Source organism: Periplaneta americana, chromosome 11 (genome assembly GCF_040183065.1).
Source record: "Periplaneta americana isolate PAMFEO1 chromosome 11, P.americana_PAMFEO1_priV1, whole genome shotgun sequence".
NCBI classification, from domain to species: Eukaryota; Metazoa; Arthropoda; class Insecta; order Blattodea; family Blattidae; genus Periplaneta; species Periplaneta americana.
Window position 1 is genome coordinate 65,869,012 of NC_091127.1, and position 24,558 is coordinate 65,893,569.

The 24,558-nt window shown below is 34.9% G+C and overlaps 2 protein-coding genes across 2 annotated transcripts in view; both read left to right on the top strand.

Annotated features, from left to right (window-relative positions):
* The window catches only part of LOC138708524 (uncharacterized), a 31,906-nt gene extending 21,627 nt beyond the window's left edge, over positions 1-10,279 (top strand). Inside the window, exons 5-8 of the mRNA XM_069838640.1 lie at positions 4,556-4,816; positions 7,806-7,923; positions 8,817-9,089; positions 9,992-10,279. Coding sequence (XP_069694741.1) covers positions 4,556-4,816; positions 7,806-7,923; positions 8,817-9,089; positions 9,992-10,140 — 801 coding nt within the window. The 3' untranslated portion in view covers positions 10,141-10,279. The remainder of the gene's footprint in view (positions 1-4,555; positions 4,817-7,805; positions 7,924-8,816; positions 9,090-9,991) is intronic.
* A 2,513-nt stretch (positions 10,280-12,792) lies between these two features.
* LOC138708605 (hemolymph lipopolysaccharide-binding protein-like) lies at positions 12,793-24,211 on the top strand. Its single transcript, XM_069838716.1, has 4 exons — positions 12,793-12,949; positions 16,856-16,973; positions 19,124-19,393; positions 23,305-24,211. Exons 1-4 carry the CDS (start codon positions 12,809-12,811, stop codon positions 23,451-23,453), a joined length of 678 nt encoding a protein of 225 aa, XP_069694817.1. The 5' UTR covers positions 12,793-12,808; the 3' UTR covers positions 23,454-24,211.
* The last annotated feature ends 347 nt before the right edge of the window (positions 24,212-24,558 follow it).

Sequence of the window (24,558 nt, forward strand, 5' to 3'; positions counted from 1 at the left end):
CAGAATGGACATGTCATAGTTGCGCCCCGATGGGCATAGTACACAAGAAAGTGATTGTCATAAAATAAATAAATTAGGCCTACTTAAAAATATTATAGTGGTAGCTGCACTGAAATCAGGTAGCATATTATCAAAGTTACTATTTAAAATAACATTTTTATCGATCACACACAATAAATGAACTGAATTTTTTGTTCGTACATCGATATCTTAACCCTACGGTACAGGGTTTCGCAAATCGAATCTTAGAACCATTGTGAATTATTAATTCTTTGCTCTTTTCACTAAACTTAACATTCATTTTAAATTAACCTCACTATACGCCACAGACGGTGTGAAAATCACTAATAAAATGTCAAGACTGCTAAGGCCTCATATTCGAACGACTCGCTCATTTGAATATGTCAGCTAATAAAGTACTGCCAAATTCGTAGTGTTCATTTTAACAGTAGGCTATCGATAATCACTGAATAAACAGCAGAAAAACACTTAATAAAGTACTGCCAACTTCATGGTATTCATTTTAACGGTATCGATAATGAATATTAAATCGAATAAGAAATCAATAAGATTGGTTTATTACGAGGCTCGAGTTCCCGTAATGTCTTTTTCTCTACCTATTTCATCGGGGCGCAACTATGCCCACAAAACAGGGACCCTTGTTTATCTGCTGCATCTTACCTGCCCGTAGGGCGCAACCATGCCCTGCCCAAAATATCAGCGACATTACTTGACCACTCCCCTCGTTCATTTTCAGACACACTTATTTTGCCTAAATATCTCAGTTAAAAGTTGCAGAGTATTTATTCTAATCCATTTTTTCGGCAATTATGCCAAAATGTAAGTCGCTTCGGTAGTTCACTTCACGGAGTACTAGCTTAAGTTGACTGCGGAACCGGATTCGAATCTTGTGATGGGGGGTCGTATTTATATTGGACACACCTGCAGAACTGCAGCTCCTCAGAGCTACTGCCTTACTACCCTTCTACCCCAACCACCTTTTCTACCAGCGCGGTCATGGCGTTCTAGTTACGCTCGACTGCATCAACATTCATTCTCGCGGCGCCAGGTATACAATATGCTATCAATAACTACCAAATGAACAGATAATAAAATCCTTAGGAACATACCTTTGGAAAGTAAGAGAAAAACGAGTGAAGTAAATAAATGAGTTAAAAGACATGTAAAATGAATTTTAAAATGTATGTGTGCATATAATGTAAGAAGGTCTACCTATGTATATATCGTTCTATTACTAGTAAAAGCGATTAAGTTCGCTTTTTGTGTAAAATAAGTTAAGTACAGCCCCCGACTTGTCTTTCCGTGCTCTGTATTCTACTAAAATGGAAGAAGTCCGAAATGTTGTAGGCAACAAACCAATTACTTTATTTAAAGAATCTGTTATGATTTTTCGTGTAGTAATAAAGTTTTAATTCCTATTTTTACAAAACTTGAATTACTGGACTTAACTGGGTTTACTCGTAATAGGACGATAAATAAATTGTACGTTGATAAGTGAGTGGTAGCTATATGACCGAAGGTCAATGCTGTCATTCAACATTTTAACGAACTGCAGACAGGCAGACAGAAACAGACAGACAGACAAATAAATAGATAAATAAATAAATAAATAAATAAATAAATAAATAAATAAATAAATAAATAAATAAATAAATAAATAAATAAATAAATAAATAAATAAATAAATAAATAAATACACAATACGCGTGCTGCAAATTTGAAGAGAACAGGAACATGGTAAAATCTAAACCCGTGAAGAAATACTACTTCCAAAGGAAATAAAACTATGATTATTTTGTTGCTGAAGAAGACGAAAGAGTTGCTTGTTTCCTGTGTCCAATCCAATTTATTTCTACTCGTCATTTCAATATTAAACCACATTTCAACAAAGCCCATATAAAAGAATTAAGGAATGGACGAACTTTCAGGTAAGTTCATTATTACGAACTGTATATTGATTATTAATTTATATACTGTTAAATTAAGGATATCACTCGTTGTGTTCATTTTGAATTGAATTTAATAGTGACTTTCAGGGTTCATTACTTAAATGCTATACATTTATGTTTCCGTAGGTGATGATAGGAGGAAAGTTTTCGAAAATCTAAAGCAGGCTAGGTGCAAAGAAATCTTAAAGAAACTACCGATAGGAAATCTAGCATTATTGTAAACCTTGAAACGAGATAACGCATTATAAATACAGTGACTTTATTTATTAATAATAATAATTAATAATTTATTTATTTAATCTGACAGGATTAAGGCCATAAGGCCTTCTCTTCCATCCTACCAGATAGCACATATAAATACAAAAAAGAAATACAAACACTGATGAAAATAATACAAATTAAGTTAAAGCCCTGTAGAGGGTCAACAGAGTCAAAAGAACACTATAGAGCTCTCATCGAGCTAATATAAGAAAAAAGAAAGAAAACAGAGATAGCAATGATGATAGTGATAACTGATAATAATAATAATAATAATAATAATAATAATAATAATAATAATAAATACATTACATATTAATTGTCAATTTTACAACAGCATAGTTAATATTTACTATATGTCATGGGTTAAGGTGAAGTTGCACAACCTAACATGTGTTCAACAAGCAATTCCACGAACTAGAATGTGATTTTTTAATTTAAATTTGAATTTTGATATTGTCCGACAGTCTCTGACATGGTCAGGGAGAGAATTCCAGAGGCGTGGAATAGATATGCTGAAAGATGATGAGTAGAAGGATGTTCTGTGCAGAGGAATAGAGAGAAGGTACATGTTCTGGGTTCGAGGTAGTGAAAGGTAAACAAAACGAGATGCTAGGTAAGAGGGTGTTGAAAATTACAGTGCCGCCACTGATAGATCTTGCACGAGCAAAGAATATAAACAACTCTTCGCAGAAGTCGATCTTCCCCAATAGAAGTAGAGTGAGGCTGACTTCATATTTCCCCTACTTACGGCTTCTGCAGGCCTGGTATTGGACAAAGTCAAGGTTCCTGAGGTTCCTTTCAGATTTCTGACGTTTTCTTCCATCATTCTACTGCCACTCTGTTGATATTCAAAATCATCATCAATACTATCATTTTAACTTCCGTAACTGAAACGGCGATATTAGTATGAGGAGACATAGTATGCTTTCTAGGAGAGATAGGGCACTATAATTTGGACTCTGTTTCTTGGGCGTCATTTTCCGTGCAAAATAGGACATATTTTAAGCTCTGCAACATTCTTGATGTTACACGAACCATGTACTGGGCGTGTTGCATATTAAAACAGTCAGTAACATACGAAGAATTATGTCAAGGGGGGTCATTATTAAAACTGTTATCAATTTATATTATAGGTAGGCGTATTTAAAATTTTGTGTATTATTATTATTCTTATTACTATTATTATCATTATCATCATCAGCTGAGTTTTCACAGGAGAATGTGAAACTATTTCCTATAAGAATGTTCGCGACAACATCGTCACGCTGAGACTGCGAAGTAACATTTGTCAATGTGAAATTTTCACAAACCTCGCGTGACTTTTTCCTTAAAAATAGTAAAGTTGAGCTTCGCGGTAGCTTAGATGTGTCAAAAATCCGGAACGATAATGTTAAGTTTATACTTAAAATATTAACCGTCAATTATTACCCAAAACGTTACACAAACTTTTCACAATAAAGTCACAACTCAAACTAAAGAACGGGTGAATACCCATCTTAAAATGAGTTTAAAATTGGCAATGCACAATTACAACATCTGCACTGCAGAACTGTCAAAACAACCAACAGAATATGTTCCGCAACAAGTTAAATTGAATCAGGAATTTGCAAAAGGGACCAAGTCCGAAAAAGTAAATTTTAAGAAAACAACACAAAACCTTTTTGCATGGTTCAAATATATAACAGTCCAAACATGTTGATACACAATTTAAATTTCTACATTCTATAGAAATTGGTTGCTTTTAATGCTGAAATCCAAGAAGAGTGTATGGAGAGCCAGAAACGGGTATAAACTCAATTTGCACAAAATTTGGACATGGTCCTTTTTGAAAATTCCTGACTCAGTTTTATATTTTATCAGCTTCCTTTCACTGCAAGGTAGGTACCAGTCTGTAGGTCTCTATATAATAATGATAGCATTTTATAATTCGAACGTGGCGCAGTATCAAGCACATGAATTATATTCAAGGAGGGATAGGAGGACTATGCATTATTTCGATGTAAATTTTGTTACTATGACAGTGAAACATTAGAGAAGAGGAAACGATTTTTTATTTTAAAAAATACTCAAATCTAAATATGTAATTTTTTGAAAAAGTCCAAGGGACGTCAAAACCCGGTAACCTTCCTTGCGTACGCCCCTGGAAATGGTCAAGGACTAATCACTTTTAGTAACTGTGCTTAAAACAGAAGTTTTCTTTCCTCAATAAAAATAAACATATTTCACTCTATGATATTGTTCAATTTATGTGTTCACATAGTTTCTCGCATATCTGTACTTCTTAAACTAGTAAACCTCTTATTACACAACTGCAACGTAATTAGTTTCAAGTAATGTACATTAATAAGACAAGGAGATTATCTTTTGAAAGCATGTCGCGGAGTGTATATAAACTGGCAGATAACACAAGTGAACTGGAATACAAGTCAAGAACGTATTGGACGATGCATCGATTCATAATTTATTTCTTGGTGCTGTGGATTTCTGATAGTTCCACTGGACTGCAATGCACATCTTCGGTTCCTCATACGCTCAAGTTTTCCCTATTAAGTCGAAGAAACAACACAGGACACTGGACAGCAGAGGTCAGTAAACAAGGTCTTCATATCACAGTCTAAATTTCTAAGACCTAACAGACTAACAGAGTAATATCACAGTCGAGTATATACAGTCACGAAGCTCAATAAGTAGTAAATATGCATCCGTAGATAATTGCTAACCACTAGGATCGCTACTATCGCCTCATCACAGACAATGCGAAATAGTATCTGCACAGTATATTGTTCCTAGTACCCTCATCAACTCAAGCTTCTTGACTGTATATAATAGACTGTGGTAATATCGTCCTGAATTTGTATTAAACACATCGGGCAGTCTTAGAATAATTATCCTAAGACTACGAAACTAAAATCTCACAACAAGGCGCGGCATATCCGTCAGAAATTAGTTTCTTTTTATCAAAAAACAAATTTCACCACTTTTTTCTACTAAGTTACTGTTGGTCTATTAGGAAAGTACTATTTTGTTCCGAAGTTATGTTATTTCCGTATTGAATTGTATTTTATGAAATTAAATATATTTTAATAAGCGATTACCGATAATATATCAAATAAATTATATGTTGGTGCTGCAAAAGACCACTTCAAAATCCATGAGTGAAAATAAAGTATTAATGAAAATATCATAAAACATATTAAGCTTCTGCTCGTTCTCTCTCATTCAGATAAGATTCTCTTCATTTCCGTAAATAAATAATTTACTTGTTGCACGGTACACCACTTACCAGACTGTAGTGACACTATACGGCAGGAACGTTATCCGCGAGAAGTGGCAATTTGTTTAACAAACTGTAAAGTCGAGAGACTGCTGGAGTGCCGGTCCTTGAGGATTGACTTACTCTTCATAGTTCTATAGGTTAATAATAGATATAATCCCTCTTAAACAATCGTTTCTGGAGACATTTTGTTTAGACTATATGGTTTCTATTTCAATATTATGTGTAAAAATTGATGGGGAGGAAATTCTTCTTAGTCAATTTAGAATGTATAGCCACGATGTGATATTATTCTGATGAAGACATATTCTTATGTATTAAACTTTGTTTTACTTGATCATTTACCATATCGTACCTTGGGAAGAAGACGGCCAAAAGTGTAAAAAGTGTACTAATGAGATATTTGAAGTTCAATATGATGTAATAGGTCCATTTGATTTTCAGTAGTACCAAACGGACACAATTATGTCCTGTTTCCAAATACAGAATGTCCCATTTATTTTGGCCACCCAAATTAACTTTGTACGCAAGCACCAAATTAAAAATTCTTTAATACAAAAGGTGCACAACCGAAAGGGAGAGATAATACTGATATGGAGGCAACCTTGTACCCGTATTTATTAACGAGATAAGAGTACTAACTCTCAAAGACCTTTCAAAAATGCACCAACGTTAACAAACGAAACGTTATTTTATACCTTTACGACATGGTTACTGTCCATAGTACGTACAAAAGAAGTGGTTTGATTTTAAGTTGGTGTAAAAATTACTTAGTACATTGCAGATACCCAGGGTAACCCACTGTAAATAGCTTTGATTTACAGTAAACAAATGAAACCAAATGTAGCACAGACCACTCATCTGTTCAGCGGAATAAAACAAAAGCTACGTGGAATGGGTTACGCGGTCCTGAGTACGTGCAATGTACTATGTATTGTTTACACCAACTCAGTCAATTCATATCCTCTGTACATACTAAGTATCAAATAACGTTTCGTTTATTAACGTTCTCTTTGTTAGAATGGCCTACTGTGATACATTTTTAACAGGTCTTGACGAGCTTAATTAAATTATTGAATAATACATTTTTTCTTTCTTTTTTTCTTCACCTTAATTTAACCTCTTCCTTTCAGGTTCATTTATACCACCTATGCCACACGGGACTTATAGGGCCGCAAACTGTCGGGAGAGGAATTAATCTATTGCATAACATACATACATTCTTGACCATACAAGGACATGGAGGGCCTCCCCGGATGAGGGATCAGATCAATGCCACAAACACTTAAGACATTACACAGCATTAACTGACACTTATGAAGGATTAAGGGAAGGATCGCCTTCCATGGCCGGACTTTCAAGAGGTACAATCCCGGCATTTGCCTGGAAATAACTGAGGAAATCATGAAAAACCTCAGTTAGGATTGCCGGCCCTTGAGATCGAACCCGGACCTTCCGAATGCAAGACCAGATTTTTTACCACGCCGCTAACCCGCTCGGTTTAATAATAAATATATAATGCAATTAAAAAGAAACAAGGTGCTCACATTTCATTAATAACGCTACAAGATTGCTCCTCATCAGTTTTATTTCCCTCTTTCAGTTGTACACTTTTGTATGAAACAATTTTTTCATTTGGTGCTGCTGTACAAAGTTACTTTGGGTGGTCAAGGTAAATGGAACACACTGTATAAACAGGGAGAGCAAGTTTTTCTCTATTAGGCAGCAGTGTTATATCAATTCATAAAATGTTTGCATTTGTGGCCCTCGTCTTTCCTAGATGCGATATTTTATGAACTAATTATAGTAGAATTAACGTTTCTTTCCACTTGTGACACAGCTCGCATACCGCGCGGCTTCCGGTTCTGCTGTCATGGCAACGTAGACAATTTAATGCTACTGCTAGGAGCCGGTCAATCAGACACGTTTGTTATGTTGGACAATGTGGCAGCACTGCATTGTCGAAGAGAGTAGAGGGAGTGAAATAGTGACTGGTTACTTCCAAGATTAACCTTGGTTGGCATGACAATGCGTAATCCGCGCGCCACCGACCGTTAAGCCACGCGGCTAGCGAGCTGTCAGAAATCGAAAGAACGTTAATTCTACTATAATACGTAGATACTGGACATGAACAAAATCATCCTGTATTTTAAGACAAATCGCTATGCAGAGACAAAATACAAAAGGATAAAATGTAATTTCCTAAGCCACTTTTTAAATGTTAGGGAAGTAAAAAAGGCCACTTTCATGAAGCGCTCAAAATTGACTGTACAATAATAAATAAACGATTTTGATATTAGGTGAAGTTACAACACGAAGCTGGACAGAAGGAAGTGGGTCCGTGGGAAGTGGATATTGATCACACTACAGAGAAATGCGACCACAGTGATTCCGTTCTAATAGTAGCTACCGTTACAGGTGAGAATCTATTCCTGTAAGTATAAAGTAATATAACACTTGGAAAAGTATTAGGAGAACGAGGTGGGGCTGTTTCATCTTTATTCTTATCTGACAACTTCATTAGGGATTTGTAAGTCTCTTTCTTTCAACTCGTCATCTGACTTTGAATCTGATACTTCAGTCTGATTAGCACTAAGGATGATAAAAATTAGGATTTGGGCAAAAAAATCACCTATTTCATTTTCATTAGCAATATCATCTTCATATTCTAACCTTTGCTGCATTATTGTCTGAAAATTAAGATCAGTAGACATAACTGACATGGTGAAATATGATTGCAATAATTGTGGACATAATAATAACAAATTACCGAAAATAAATTAAACATAAAACATACATACAACAATATTAAAGTTGCCGAACTACTACGTAATACGATATAAAGGTCTGTGAGAACGGCAAAAATAGCAAACAATACATACTTTAACAGCAACAACAATGCACTGAAGAGACTTACATTACAACCACACTACAGTACATTTAAAGAAGGACCAAAGAATATATAGCTCAATGGATAAGACATAATATTTTGCAGTGTTGCAAATATTCTACAAACAAAATACCATACTGTCTGGCAGACCGGTATTTCTTGTTAAGGGTTAAATTAATATTATAATGGGTCATCTTTAAGTGTACAGAGAAGTTATGAATCAGTCTAGATGACATATTATGTAATCATGGATATCAGTTCCAGTGCAATAAAAAATGAACTCTAGCTTGGCGAACATTTATCACACACATTCTACTGAAATGCAAGAACAAAAGTTCGTTTTGACTGTGGGTAATGCCAATCCTGTAGTGTATTCATACTCCAGATGTTAACACCAGTTGATTCGTGTGTCTTTCCTCAGCTCCTCCACAACGACCGAGTTCTGATGACTACGATTTATTAACCGGACTGGGGTACTATAAGATGCATACGAAGGGTACTAAATGGCACGACGCTTTACGGACATGTGAGGAAGAAGGAGCTCATCTCGCCATTCTGAATTCTGAACAAGAAGCTCGTGCCTTGGCTGTGATGTGGGAGAAGCATCCGAAGCTCTTCAGCGACTGGAGATTTGAATGGGCATACATTGGTGCCCATGATATTAATGTTGAAGGAGAATACGTAACAATTTTCAGTAAGTTCCGTATGCATGTGAAGCCAATTAATTCTTAAATGAATAAATAAGAGAACGAAACAGCAATATTATAGGCTACATTAAGATGTTTGGATCGTTCCCCGAATGTTATGACTCCCTAAATTAAATTATTATTATTATTATTATTATTATTATTATTATATTATTATTATTATTTATATTATTTTTTAAATGACAACTATAGTGTATTCCAGACGTCTTGGGAAAAATCGATAACAGCTGTTTAACCTTCAATCAAATGGCGGCTCTACCTCATTGTTTCTCAAGCGGGGAACTCCCTTGAAGGTCCGAACACACAAGCTTACTTTCTTTGTATACCAGTTTCGTTTGGAACATTGCAAATGTTACAAGTTTTAATATCTTGTGAACTGTGCTTTATGTCTTTCTTTACTTGCTTTCCCAACATATCTGGCGTAGACTATAATTCAAAAGAACAGAACAATGCGAAATTTATTGCAGTCATCATAAATAATGATAATATATTTATATTTAAAGTGTGGATATTCGTATAAATTTACTAATTTTCTAAATTATGTTACGTTTTCTGAAATATTCCTTTATGTTAGGTTAGTTTAGGCTAGGTTACCGTAGTCGAGATAAAGTCACTGTTCAGCATCCCATCAAGGAACACTATAATAGATTTTTCAATACTTTGTTATTGTATATGAGTATTTCTCTTCTATTTCTTACATTTTGGCTATCTTCATCGTTCTGCAAGAGACTAGTACGTCTAAACATTTCGTGTAAGAAAGACTGATCCATTATCGAAATGTGTGTTGATATGAAGAAAAAACGGAGCTTTATGAATATTGCTGTTATGATAATAAATTTGCAAAAGAAGGGGTTGCAGTAAACATTGATAGATTATTTTTATTTTTCAGATCAGCCGTTAAATTCTACTGGATATTCCAAGTGGCAACTTGGGCAACCCAACGGAGGAAATTGTCTGGTAATGATGAAGCGTGCTGGTACGCTAGGAGACGTTAATTGTACGGACGAATTAGCGTTCTTTTGCGAGAAAGATCTGTAACTGTAAATATATCTGTATCTAACTTTAAAAGCAACACTGAAAGCTGTTGGTAAAATTGATGTAAAACTATGGTATTACACAAGTAATTGTTACACAATTTTCATTCATATTATGTACATTAAAAGTTGGAAATTCAAAAGAGATCTACTTATTTTCCACAATTCTGTGTTCACATATTTCCTTGAGTAGGTTGACATGAAAGTTCCTTACCACCAACATACAATATCACAGTCAATCCTATCATTAAAGGATATGACATTATATCTCCGGTTTTTACTGATGTCATTACGGGTGTCCAACAGTCGGGATGATAAGTCTGTTTTTGTCTTTTTCAAAGCTCTTCGTCTTTCTGACAAAACATATTGCTTTAATAAATCACTTTATTGACGCACTTATTTTTGTTAGTTTTTTAAAATATATTCACCATTATATCACACGAGAGAAGTGTTCATCTTATGCTTTCAAATATGAATAATTTCTGTTGAAAAGATGGTGAGAATCTATGTAATTTCATTTTATTATCAAAAGAAATCTCTTTGCGATTCTTGTCCTTCGATGGCTCCACATTTTATGGATTATTTTGGTAGACTTTGTGTTCAACCTGTCATTAGTCAGTACTTTTTCGTAATGTTTTCAGTCGCATGAGGGACATCTTTCGCTCAAATTTTTATTCTTGCTTTGTATGTATGTATTATTCACACTGCATATGGATATATATCCGGTGGCAGTGGTACCTAATTACACTGAATAATGACAATAATAAACACAATTAATAATAAATTAATATTACTAATAATTAATAATAATAATAATAATAACAATAATAGTAATAATAATAATAATAAAAATAACAACAACAGGGGGAATCCTAAATTAAATGAAGCACGATCACTTAAAATATCATATAAAGTAAATCTAATTTGTATCTTAACCCTAAGTTCCAACTACGAGTAAAACCCACGAGTATGATATGTTCATACCTGCACAAGTACCTTTCAGCACTACACTCATTTCGCTGACAACTCACTCACTACACTGGAAATACGACACATTTCACTGATTCTATCCAGATTTCACTAAAACTTCAAAAACATTTCACTGTTCAAATACTTTGCAATGCCACTATAAACTATAAAGCTTCATTGACAGAAACACACTTCACTTACACAACACACTTCACTGGCACACACGTCTTCACTGATACAACACTTCAATAACAAATATCAATTACACCCTTTAAATAGCGTGTATAATATACTACCGTCTATTAGTAAAGTCCTTAAGCCTATTTTTAAATATATTTTTGGTTATTTTAAAGCGTTTAGTAAGTCTGCAGGTAAAGCATTCCAGTCACTGATAGTACCATTGAGAAAATAAAACTTTCCAGTGTCCGTCCTGTCTTCTTTCCCTCAATTTATATGAGTGGTCGTTCCTTGAAGAGTAATTTGGCGGCTGCAACCTAATTTTTGTTTAATGGTGAATTATTACAACATTTAAGAGCCCGTTTTTTTTAATCTTTTCCAGTGTCTTAATATGTTCTAATCTGTAAGGATCCCAACATGCAGCACCATATTCCATTACTGGGCGATCTAGTGATTTATATGCAATCTCTTTGGATTTATCATAACCTTTTCTTAGTATTCTCAACACAAAGTGTAACGCTCTCCATGCTTTTTCCGCTGTGTCAGTAACGTGTTCCCCCCCAGCCGAGATCGTTGCTAAATGTTATTCCTAGGTATTTACATTTTTTTAACTTCCGGAATGGTTTCACCGTATACGATGTGATTGCGAAGAAGCATTTTGTCAATGTGAAATTTTCACTAACGTCGCGAGAATCACTACGAGACTTTTTGATTAAAAAATAGTAAAATTGAGTTTTGCGGTTGCTTAGACATATAAAAAACCTGGATAATAAGTTTCACAATAAATTCAGAACTCAAACTAACGAACAGGTGAACACAGCTCTTAAAATGAGTTTAAAATCGACAATTCACAATATTTAACAACATCTGTACATTAGAACTGTGAAAACAACCTCTTCTATATTTTTCACAACAATTTAAATTTCATATTGTGTCTGTTTCATTTTATTACAAGGCCGGTACTAGGCGGTAGGTCTCTCTATAATAAAGATAGCATTGTTATAATTCGAACGTGACGCAGCAACCAAGCACAGGGATTATATTCAAGGAGAAGTAGGAGGACTATGCCTTATGACGATGTAAATTTTACTACTCTGACAGTAAAATATTTAAAGAGAAAACGATTATGTATAAAAATATACCCTAATCAAAATGTCTTTTTTTTTTTTTTCAAAAAGTCCAAAACTCGGTAACCTCTTTGCGTATGTCTCTGGAAACGGTGAAGAATTAATCAGTGTTAGTAATTGAGCTTAAATCTGAAGTTTTCTTTCAATAATAACAAAGAAACAAGATAAGGTAGCGTGTGTCACTTATATATTATTCAATTTGTGTGTTCACTTAGTTTCTTACTTATCTGTACTTCTTAAACTAGTAAACCTCTTAATACACAACTGCAACGTAATTAGTTTCAAGTAATGTATATTAATAAGGCAAGCAGATTTTACTTTGAAAGCATGGCGCGGAGTGTATATAAACTGGCTGATAACACAAGTGAACTGGAATAGAACTCAAGAACGTATTGGAAGATGTATCGACTCATAATTTATATCTTGGTATTGTGGATTCCTGACAGTTCCACTGGACTGCAATGCACATCTTCGGTTCCTCATACACTCAAGTTCTCCCTCTTAAGTCGAAGAAACAACACAGGACACTGGACAGCAGAGGTCAGTATAATGTTGATATGTTCAACAATAGCTTCATATCAGAATCTAATTTTGTAAGACCTAATAGGCCCAATTGTATAAAACTCCCAGACTAAAGATGAACTTTGATCGAAGATCGGAAAGTGAATCGAGTTCAGACACTTCTTCTATTGTATAAAACTTTTCTGCAATCAAATTACCTTGGTTCAAATGCAACGTAAGTTCACGTGAAAAGGACTTGGCACCATTGCATAAACAGGTGAAGTATGTGATGCGCGGACCATGTTGTACAGGTTTGTTCAGTGTTGCCAATCTAGTGACTTTAACTCTTTTTCAACGACAATTTCTTTTAACTTTTATATTGCTTAAATAGGGATTTAGCGACCTTTTTAGCACTCCATAGTGACAGAATTTAATCTTTCTTTGTTAATAATGAGAAATCTAGCGTCTTTCCGTACACTCTGTTGGAGACACTGGTTTGTTTTGCGCATTGTAAATAATGGTGGACAATAAGAAGAACGTTGACTGTTCTCCAAATTTTTATCATGTTATGGTGTTTGATACCGCTAAACATAATAAAGCTTTATAAAACGATAATTTTCGTTTAGTAATACAGATAATTGAAAATTTATGAATGTACCTATCACATCCATTAATAATTAATGGTTGTTATAAACATAATATAATTATGGGTTATGCTATTTTATACTGCTGAACACGATAGAGCTTTATAAAATATAAGAATCTTTGTGTATTAAGGCAAGAAATTGAAAAAAAAAATGTATCTACCATATCTATTAATAATAATAATAATAATAATAATAATAATAATAATAATAATAATAAATAATAGTAATGGATATTTTATTTGGACAATCTGCCACTCATATACTTCAAACAGAAAAGAAATAACTGAACTTGGATCATCTAATTTAATCGGAGAAATTTCTTCAGTCAAAGTTAACTTTAGTTTAAGAAAAATTAATTTCAGATTAGACATTATACAACACAAAATTCCAAGTTCAGCTAGAACAAGGATCAATTTAACCTCTGATCTAAGATTAAATGGTTTACACAATCGGCTCATAGTGTTACACAGTAATATCGTCCTGAATTTGTATCAGCAACATCAGACAGTTCAATGTCTTTTAATAATTACCTTAAGACTATACGAAAATAAAATGTCGTAATAAGCTACGCCCTATTTTCCAGAAATTAACTCTTTTACAAAAAACAATTCTCAATATTTTTTCTACTGCTGTATTAGGATATTATCATTTTGTTTTGAAGTTCCGTCATTTTCGTTTTGAGTTGAATTTTGTAATATAAAATGCAATTTTATAAACTTTTTCGATAATTCATGAAATAAATTATGTATGGTTCTGTTAAGCCCACAATAAAGTACATGAATGAAGAAAATAATGAAAATACCATAAAACATTAAACTTCTTCTCGCTCTCTCTCTCTAAATCAGGTAAGATTCTCTTCATCTCTGTAAATAATTAATTTCCTTGTTGCATGGAACATCACTTACGAGACTGTAGTGACGCTATACGGCAAGAACTTTATCCGCGAGAATTGGCAATCATAATTATGTAGGTATAATCCGTCTTAAACCTTAGTTCTGAAGATATTTTCTTTAGGCTGTGCCGTTTCTATTGTAATAATTCGTGCAAGAAAAATACTGGGGAAAACGTTCTTCTTAGCTAATGTAAAATAAGTAGGAATGATGTGTTAAGCTACTTTTCTAATAAAGACACATTCTTATGTATAGCATTACGTAAAATTTCTTTAATTTAATTTTACAATACTCGAAAAATTTATTATATAGTATAATTAACATCTCTATCGACTTCTGACAGCTCATCAGCTGTATGGTTTACGGATGATTTGTCATGGCAACGTTGTCAATTTGCTGCTACTGCTAGGGGCCGGTCAGTCAGTTATGTGCATTATTTGTGATAGCCTACTTTGGCTAGACTGGCGCAAGATTGGGCGAAGAGAGCAAGAGGAGTGAAATAGTGATTGGCTACTTTTGGTTATATCAAATAAATGTTTTGTTATATTTCCGTCATTGATTTATGATATAATATCATAGAGTGGAACACTTTACATTAAACATTTTACTATTTGTATTAACGTTTTCGTCACTATTGTGACATCATCAGATACTTTTAATTTCCAATATGGTCACCTAATATATTTTGAGGTTAAGATATTGTTTATAAATTTTTGCTTTAATGGCTTGTAGAAATTTCCAATTCATTTTCAGAGTTTTCAGATAAGTCTGTCAGGGGTAGGCAGCAAGAGCGGATTCTACTCTCACACGGGGAGCCATATTATTTCTCTTCATCCCCTTTCTACCCGCCGAACACCGCGCTGCGTTGATTCAGTGACGTATGAATACTAAGCGTCCCCGTTTAAAATCTGGGTCCACTCCCAATGCCAAACTCTGTCTAAGTAATATCAAATAAATGTTTGTTATATTTCCATCATTGACTTATCATATAGAGCAATTCCACGAAAATGTCATAATGAGGTGAACTTCTTGACATTAATGTAGGACTATTTTTGTTGAAGAAATATGTTTCTTTATACTTTAAATTGCCTTAGTTCGTAAGATAATGTTTAAAATACTCTTTATTTTAGTCTGTAACTTGCTGCAGATCTTGTCATATTCCAAACACATAAAGAAACACGTATAGATACTTATGTTTCGTGTCACAATTTGTGACATGTAAATTTGTTTTATTTCGAGCCGTCTTTTTTGTATACTATATTTTGGTCTTTCTTTGAAGTAAATATTAAATTAGTTTAAGTATCCTAAGATCCTAAATAATTTAAAACCATTATAATTATTTGTACTGTAAGTTAGGGTCAGTCCGTCACAAGAAACATACAAAAACTCTTCCACACAACACAATAATTGACAGATTAAAATTTCCTTTGGTATTCTGCATTATTACTACATCACCAATAAAAAAAGTATTAGAACATTTTCTTCTAAAGTGATTTCGTTTTCCGCAACGGCATTGTGAGTGACTGACATGTCGCTCCCTCAGCTGTTATCCTGTTCATTCTCACAGCGTGCTTGGTTACTTGAAAGGCCTTGGTGAAGTTACACGTGAACTGGTGTTAAGTGTGCAGTAATTAAACCTGAAAAGAGCAAAATGAGATTCAGGCAGCTCATTGGAGCAATAAGCAGGTCTCAATATTTACTGCTGCTGCCTGGTTTAGACAGGAAGGTGACAGGGAAGTTCAGAAGAAATCCTTTGCATTAGTGTCAGATTATGTAGCGCATGACAAATATGCAGTGGATGTTTGTCTACGAAAAGTGTTTTCGAAAATTTTGGCTATTCTTCCGAACATTGAGGTGGTAAAAATATTTTCGGATGGAGCAGCGACTCATTTTAAACAGAAGTATACATTGAGCAATGTGACATGGTAATGAGGTTACCACATTGAAAATTACATGTATCTGATGATGTCACAGTAGTAACGGAAACGTTCATAGAAATTATAAAATATGTAATATAAAAAGTTTCACTCTATGATATTATATTATGATAAGGCAATGGCGGAAATATAAGAAAACATTTGGTAATACTTAAGATACTTATCTGAACACTCTGAAAATGAAGGACTTTTGGTTAACTTTGGTTCCCATGACAACAACCTGTACCCACGTGACTAGCCACGCGCCAAATGCGAACTGTCAGAAGTCGAAAGAAGGGACAATTCTACTATAGTAGATACAGTATATAAACAAATCATTTGTACTTTAAGAGAAATCGTTATGAAAAGATAAAGGAATAAAATGTCATTCCCTAAGTCACTTTTTCAGTGTCAGGAATCTAAAGAAGACCACTTTCATGAAAAGTTAAATAAATTGATTGTACAATAAGAAATAAACGATTTTTATATTAGGTGAAGTTAGAACACGAAGCTGGACAGAAGGAAGTGGGCCCGTGGGAAGTGGACATTGATCACACTACAGAGAAATGCGACAACAGCGACTCCGTTGTTATAGTGGCTACCGTTACAGGTGAGAATCTACTTACTTAAATAAAATTTATAACTCAAGATATGGGTCCAATTATATTGAATATTGGTCTCAGTAGAAAAAGGTGTATAGTCAATGATTTAGTTTACGGAAGATAAAAATATTTGGCCTAAGTCTTACTCGTTATACAGTAGTTTTCACCATGTCACCCAATATACTATTAGTCTACATTTAGTATCAAATTCTGGAACTGTACTCGTAGATTGTGGACACTGAAATTACTACAGATAAATAAGAATAGAGGAACTTCGTTTTGTTAGAAGCCATGATTACAGACAGGGTTGCCAGACGTCCTGAATATCCCTGGAATTTTCTGGATTTTAATGGTGTGTCCTATGTCCTGGTTTGAGTTACATTTGTTCCGGAATGCCAAAAAGATTGAAAAAAAATATTTGCTCATTTCTGTAAAATAATCTTTAAAATTCCTTACTCATGTTTTCAAAACCCTGTCTAACTAATGTTCAAACTCATCTTCAATCCTGGAACATAAATGTAACAGATAACTCATCGCTATGTTAAAATCGGCAACACTTTGAAGAGAAGAACCGCCAGGATCGCCACCCGCCCGCCGTAAACGAACACGAGATGGCAGTACAGTCGCTAATGCAATTCAAATGAGAATTATGACGTGACTCCTTATATAACAACTAGATAGCAGCGTAGTAAACCTGACAAGTTGTTAACCTCAAAGCCTATAAGGCCGACCTCTCTGGGTATATATGATCTAGGCTTGAATGCTGCCTGGCGTCTCGTATCAGGTTGCACTGAAATAAAAACAGTAACATTATAGTATGTATTAGATAGGTATTATACCATATCTTGAGTCCTTACTCGTTTTCGAAATTGATTTATTATTGACAGAATGTAGTAAACTTCCAATCCGGCACTTGTCTTTGTGACTTAGGGAAACCATGAAAAAACGCCAGTCAGATTGGTCGGCCACGGGGTTTGAACTTGCAATCTTCCGAATGTGAATTTAGTGCGTTAGCATTGAAAATTATTAATTGCGAAAGGCCTTTATCAATTGCGCAGATATACAGCTTACGTGGAATTGGTGATAAGAAGATGATACAGTATTTAGCTAGGTGGAATCGAATAAAAGGTCCACATCTGTGGAGTAACGGTCAGCGCGTCTGGCCGCGAAACCAGGTGGCTCGGGTTTGATTCCCTGTCGGGGCAAGTTACCTGGTTGAGGTTTTTTCCGGTGTTTTCCTTCAAACCAATAAGAGCAAATGCTGAGTAACTTTCGGTGCTGGACCCCGGACTCATTTCACCAGCATTATCACCTTAATCTCATTCAGACGCTAAATAAACTAAGATGTTGATACAGCGCCGTAAAATAACCTAACCCGAATAAAAGATAGTGATTGTCTGAGTTTTGGCTTACAGTTGATGAAATCTTAGGAAAAAGTCGAAATAGGTAAATTTCTCAAGCCAGATTCAAAACTATTTCCAAGCGCAGCCTCAGATCAAGAACCCAGTTTCTTACTCCTGAGATAAACTGTTGGATTGATAATATTTTGAATATACTGAAGGGATTTATGTGAGAGCAACATTAATAAATTGAATAACTCAACAAGCAAATATCATAAAATAATTTAATTCTGTCATAAAATTAACCAAGAACACATGTAAATAGGTCTGTTTAAATTTTTTGGTGCCAACTATTTACAGTTTAGTTCAGGGATACAAATCTGGCAAGAGAGGGGATGGAAAGCATGGGGAAAGCGTTGGTTCCCCGTCCACAGTCCACCGGCGTTGAATGACGTATCTGTGGCCCGTACGCAATCACATAAGACAGACACTGAATACAAATCCCCTCCCCTACCAAGTCAATGACGCGGGGGTGGATGGAAGGGGTGAGTAATGTATTCCGATGAGTGACATAACGCCACAATTGTCGCCCAGTTTTGCAAGCCTGGTTTAGTTGCTAGAACCGAATTAAATTAATTTGAAAATGGGCCATGTTTTAAGTGTAAAGAAAAGTTACATGTGAATTCCAATACAAAGAAGTCAAGTCATGCCTGGCGAAATTTTATTAATTACGAGGACAAAACATCGTCCTGATTGTGGGTACTGTAAATCCTGCACATAATATGTTAACACAAGTTGATTCGTTTGTCTTTTCCCAGCCCCTCCACAGAAACCAAGTTCTGACTACGATTTATTAACCGGACTGGGGTACTACAAGATGCATACGAAGGGTACTAAATTGCACGACGCTTTACGGACATGTGAGGAAGAAGGAGCTCATCTCGCCATTCTAAATTCTGAACAAGAAGCTCTTGTCTTGGCTGTGATGTGGCAGAAACATCCGAAGCTCTTCGGCGACTGGAGAAATGAATGGGCATACATTGGTGCCCATGACATTAATGTGGAAGGAGAATATGTCACAATTTTCAGTAAGTTACATACGTATGTAGAGCCAATTAAGTAGTAAACTGAAAAAAAATAAGAGAATTCCACAATACACATTAAGATGTTTGGAACTTTCCCCGGACGTGATGAGAGAAATGCCTAAATTCTAACTCGTTGCACGAATAATTGCCGGCGGCCAGTAGGCGAACTAAAGCATAAACACTGGATCGTATCTTATGATTCAGTGCCAATGCCTCTCCCGAAATCGGCAATGATTCATGCAGCGAATAACACTTCATTATTATTAGTATAATTATTGTTATTATTATTATTATTATTGTTATTATTATTATTATTATTATTATTATTATTATTATTAACTATGAGCATTTCCTTCACATCTACAGCCTATTATGCCAATTCTTCTACTTTAATGGGCAGGCAACAAGTGTCATTAATTCCACACGTTTCGGGAAAAATTAAGAACAGCTGTTCGTCCTTCAATTGAATGACGCCACCTCCATGGTTCTCGCGGGGAACTTCCTTGAAGCTCGCTTTCACTGTATTTCAATTTCATTTCGAACATTCTTAACCCTCCTGCTCTCAAGAGGTGTAACAGGATTACCCCACTGATGATTTGTCAATATTATTTTCATTTTTCTCCATATTAATTTTTTTAATTCCACATATTTCTCCATTATATGTCTACTAACTTTTTGAAATATGAACAGCACAAATAATTATTCTACTTTAAGAAGTAATCCGCGTCACTGAAGTGGGGTAATCTTGTTACCCCCCTTGGCAGTCTGTGTCATGAAAATTCCAAGATATGCAATTCAATTTGTAGCTTAATTTTCTGTATGTTATGTTTGCTTTCAAATTATTTTATTATATCATTATTCATATTGTTTATATATATTATAATCATTGGTTACAATATTTTTAAATTTTTATTTATGTCTGTTATGGTTATTCTAAAAGTGATGTTGTTAGAAATAATTATTAGCAGAGCCTTTTCCCGAAATGTTCATTTTAGTGTAGATGATATTCCAGTATTTGATTAAAAGAGAACTAAAATTTATTTTTATAGTATATATTTTTATTTATTTATTGAATTAGAATTTTCAACGATTTTTAAGGATTTTATTTTATTATAAATAAATGTCTTAGAGTTATTCATGTAGATGGTATTTGAATATATAAATATCAGCAAATATCTTAAATGTTTTCCAATTTATTTTATAGACTAATACTGTGACTTTCATTGCTTGTAAATTTCTTTCCTACCTTGTTAAAACTATATAGAATTGAGGAGTTTGCCTTTTAATGGAAGGAATGAAAGTTTAATTTTAGAGATATGTTCTCTCAGAGGGTTATCAATAACATATTTTAAAGTTCATTAATTTTTGTTTACGCCTTCAACAGAACGGAACGGGACTTTTGAATCGCACTGTATTGTCAAAAAAGAGAAAAATTACTTTAAATGCGTACATCTTTTGAAGTCAATAGTCAATAATATATACATTTATAAACATTCCAATCGCTTAACAATGATTGATATATGATTTTGATTGAGGAAATTGTATTACTTTTCTTGGTAAGTTGTAAAAAAAACTTTGGTAGCATGAGGGTTAATATTACAAGTTTTAGTATCTTGTGAACCGTGCTTTTTGTCTTTGTCTAAGTACTTGTTTTCCCAACATATCTGGAGTAGACTTTTAATAGAAAAAATAGACGAATATGTACTTAATTGCTCGTAAATAATGACATTATCTTTATACAATACAGAGAGAAGCAATGAAAAGTTATTGCACTATGCAGGGAACGTCGGGGAACAGATTGCCGGCAATACATTGCTGGACTCGCCGGTAAGCTGTAGCAGCGCGGGCGGTCGTTCAGTTTCATTACTATAGGCCTAAAATTTCAGACTGGTGGGGATGGAGTGCGCGGGAAGCGTACTAGTCTTGCCTTACTATTTTTTATTTATCATTATTTATTTCGTGTTATTTGTGTTCGCTATCAGCATAGTGACATAGAGTATTGCACAAACGATATTTCTAGTCAAGACATTTCTCCTAAAGAAGAAATCGTATGACAGTTTTCAAGTTTCTACGTCAGTTCCGTGACGCTGCAATGACTTCGAGACAGTATGGTACATAACCAAGTTATTCAGAAAATGGCGAGAAACAGGGTCTGCTTTAAACAAAAAGTACCCTGCTATTCAACATCGCAACAGCTGACGTTAATCAAATAACTTAAAACTCGCCAGAAACAGGTCTCGTCCTAAACGCAGACGACATGATACTGGGAAGCGCCAACAAGGAAGATCTCCAAAGAGCACTGAAAGGATTAGAGGACTGGGTGAAACAGAACAAACTGCACGTAAACAAAGACAAAACTTACCAAATGACATTTAGGGAAGGAGGGGGGGACCTCAGCAACAGACACGATCACGCTTAACGACACACCGTTAACAACAGTAAACAACTTCAAATATCTAGGGGTGACCCTGCAATCGACAGCCAACTCATTCAGCTACCACATCCAGGAAAGAACAGCAGCAGCCACGAGAGCAATTCACCAGATAAGCGATCTGACCAGAGTATTGCTGGAAACAGCAATGGTGCTACTGAAGACAGTCATCACACCAATAGTGACATATGGAATTACCCTCATATGGGAAAAACTAACCCTCACCGACCTAGAGAGAATAGAGAAAGTCAAAGCACGCTTTCTCAAATGCACACTAGGAATAGGAAGAAACGCACCTTCAAGGCTAGTGTACTAGATGGCCAGAGAAACTTTCTACGTAGGAGACATCAGACTCCAAATACTACTGCAATCGACACAACCCTACAAAGACCTCCTAGAGAGAAGAGAAGATAAACGCCGTACGATAGATCCCGATTTCTACGCCACAGGTGCTATGGTAGATAGGAACTGGACTAAAGAAAATCAGACTCAAAGACATGCAATAACCCGCTTCGCGATACATGGTTTTCACCATAAGTTGTGCAAGACAAAAAGTTACCAGGAACCGTATGAAAGTTGTGTATGTGAATTGTGCAATTTAAAATGTGAAAGATACTATCTAACAAAGTGCAAGAATAACAATAAGACGCTAAATGAATACGCTAAGAACTGATCGGCATTACGGGGACTAAAAATGCTGCACTTTCATTCTTAGAAAGTGTCAGTGGTTCATCAGCTAACACAACGGGATCCATCTGCCCTTTTAAATTTCTGTCGGTGGATGCTGCAATCTATCCATGATGATATTTTCGATTCTTCTCTTTTAATTATGAAATCAGACGAGTGATATCTGAAATTTCAGGGGCGGAAATATAACGAATATTTCGGAATTTTTTAACACGATGCTGGACATAATTTTCAACAGCCGCTTTGACGAAATATAGATCTACATTAGTTTTCAACTTCATTCATCCATTTATTAGGCAACTCTTAATTAACAATTGAGGCCTACCGTAATGAAACTGAACGCCCGCCCATGCTGCTACAGCTTACCGGTGAGTCGAGCAATGTATTGCGGGAAATCTATTCCCCGACGTCCCGTGCATAGTGTGTTAACTTTTCGCTGATTCTCTCTGTTTTTATGGCATGGATATTCATATAAGCTTACTACTTCTCCTACATTACGTTAAGTTACTTGATGAGCTGCGTTATGTTAGGTTAGGTTACATTACTTTAAGCTAGGTTACCGTAGACAAGATGAAGTCATAGTTCAGCGTCACATCTAGGAATACTATAATTATTTAATCCTTAGCTGTTGTATATGAATATGTACAGTATTTTCTATGTCTTCCACTTGACTCTCGTTGTTATCGAAATGTGTGCCGATGTGAAGAAAAGAAGTGGCTTTAAAAACAATGTTTTTTATAATGATTTTGCAAAAAGGTGTTGCAGTAAAGAATAAAATTTTGTTTCAATTTTTCAGATCAGCCGTTAAATTCTACTGGATATTCCAAGTGGCAATCTGGGCAGCCCAACGGAGGAAATTGCTTAGTAATACTGAGGAAGGCTGGTACTCTTGGAGACGTTGCTTGTACGGACGAATTAGCGTTCTTTTGCGAGAAAGAACTTTAACTCTAAATATATCTGTATTTAACATAAGATGCGGCAGAGAAAGCTGTTGGTAAAATTAATGAAACACTTGGATTTACAAAAGTAAATGTAACAAAATTTTCATTCACATTATGCACATTAAAAGTTGTAAATTCAAAATAGTTCTACTTATATTTTTCACAATTCTATGCACAATTTTTCTTTGGGTAGATTGACCTGAAAGTTCCTAACCGCTAGTACACGATATCGTAGTCAGTCCTATCATTACGGGATACTGAAACGTCTCCGGATTTTTACTGATGCCATTACGGGTGTCCAATAGTCTGATTGATATTTTTTTTATCATCGGCAAAGCTCTACTTCTTACGGATGTGAAGTATTGTTTTAAGAAATTACTTTACTTACTTAGGTCTACTTATTTAGTGACTTATTAAAGATAATTGAAATAATATTCATCATTACATCACACGACCCTGGTTTCCATCCTTTGCTCTTCAATATGAATAAATCCTGTTGAAAAAATCTCTTGAATATTTTCCTTCAATAAGTAGTTCCACATTTCATGAATTATATTCGTAGGCTTTTTATTTAGGGACAGCCTACAAATAGGTTTAGGTATGGTGATGAAGGAGGCCACAAATCTTTGCTAATTTTATTATTGTATCCTCGAACACGATAGAACTTTTATCTCGGGATAATTACAACGAAATTTACACTAGCAGGATATTTTTTTTTCCTATAACTATCGTAAATTAAAATGATTTGTTTTAAATTATATTGTTTTCTCACCACAATTACAAAACGAACCACTCACAGAGCAATGAACCTGTTAAACAAGCACCGTATAGGATTTTAACTGCATAAGAGACCGGTATCAGCTTGCAGGACTTGCCGCAGCCAATTTTGACTTCACTCGAAATATAGTTTTCCCAGTTTCGGCTGTTTGCCATCAACCTAACTAGAGGTATGGAATGGAATGGAATTTGCGGGAGAGGGGCATTATGGCCCAGCACTGCGACCTGTTACGATCTACTGCGCTAACCTTCAAGCTAGGCGCATTCCCAAACCCACACCGGCTGACTACACTAAGGTTCGCTACGTACCCAGGTTTCTAGCAGGCAAATCC

What these genes read in the sequence shown, in the direction of transcription:
- LOC138708605 (XM_069838716.1), top strand. Translation starts at nt 12,809, where the DNA reads ATGTATCGACTCATAATTTATATCTTGGTATTGTGGATTCCTGACAGT. An exon ending in CAGGACACTGGACAGCAGAG is followed by an intron (nt 12,950 to 16,855) that starts GTCAGTATAATG and finishes TTTTTATATTAG; the next exon opens with GTGAAGTTAGAACACGAAGC. An exon ending in AGAATATGTCACAATTTTCA is followed by an intron (nt 19,394 to 23,304) that starts GTAAGTTACATA and finishes TCAATTTTTCAG; the next exon opens with ATCAGCCGTTAAATTCTACT.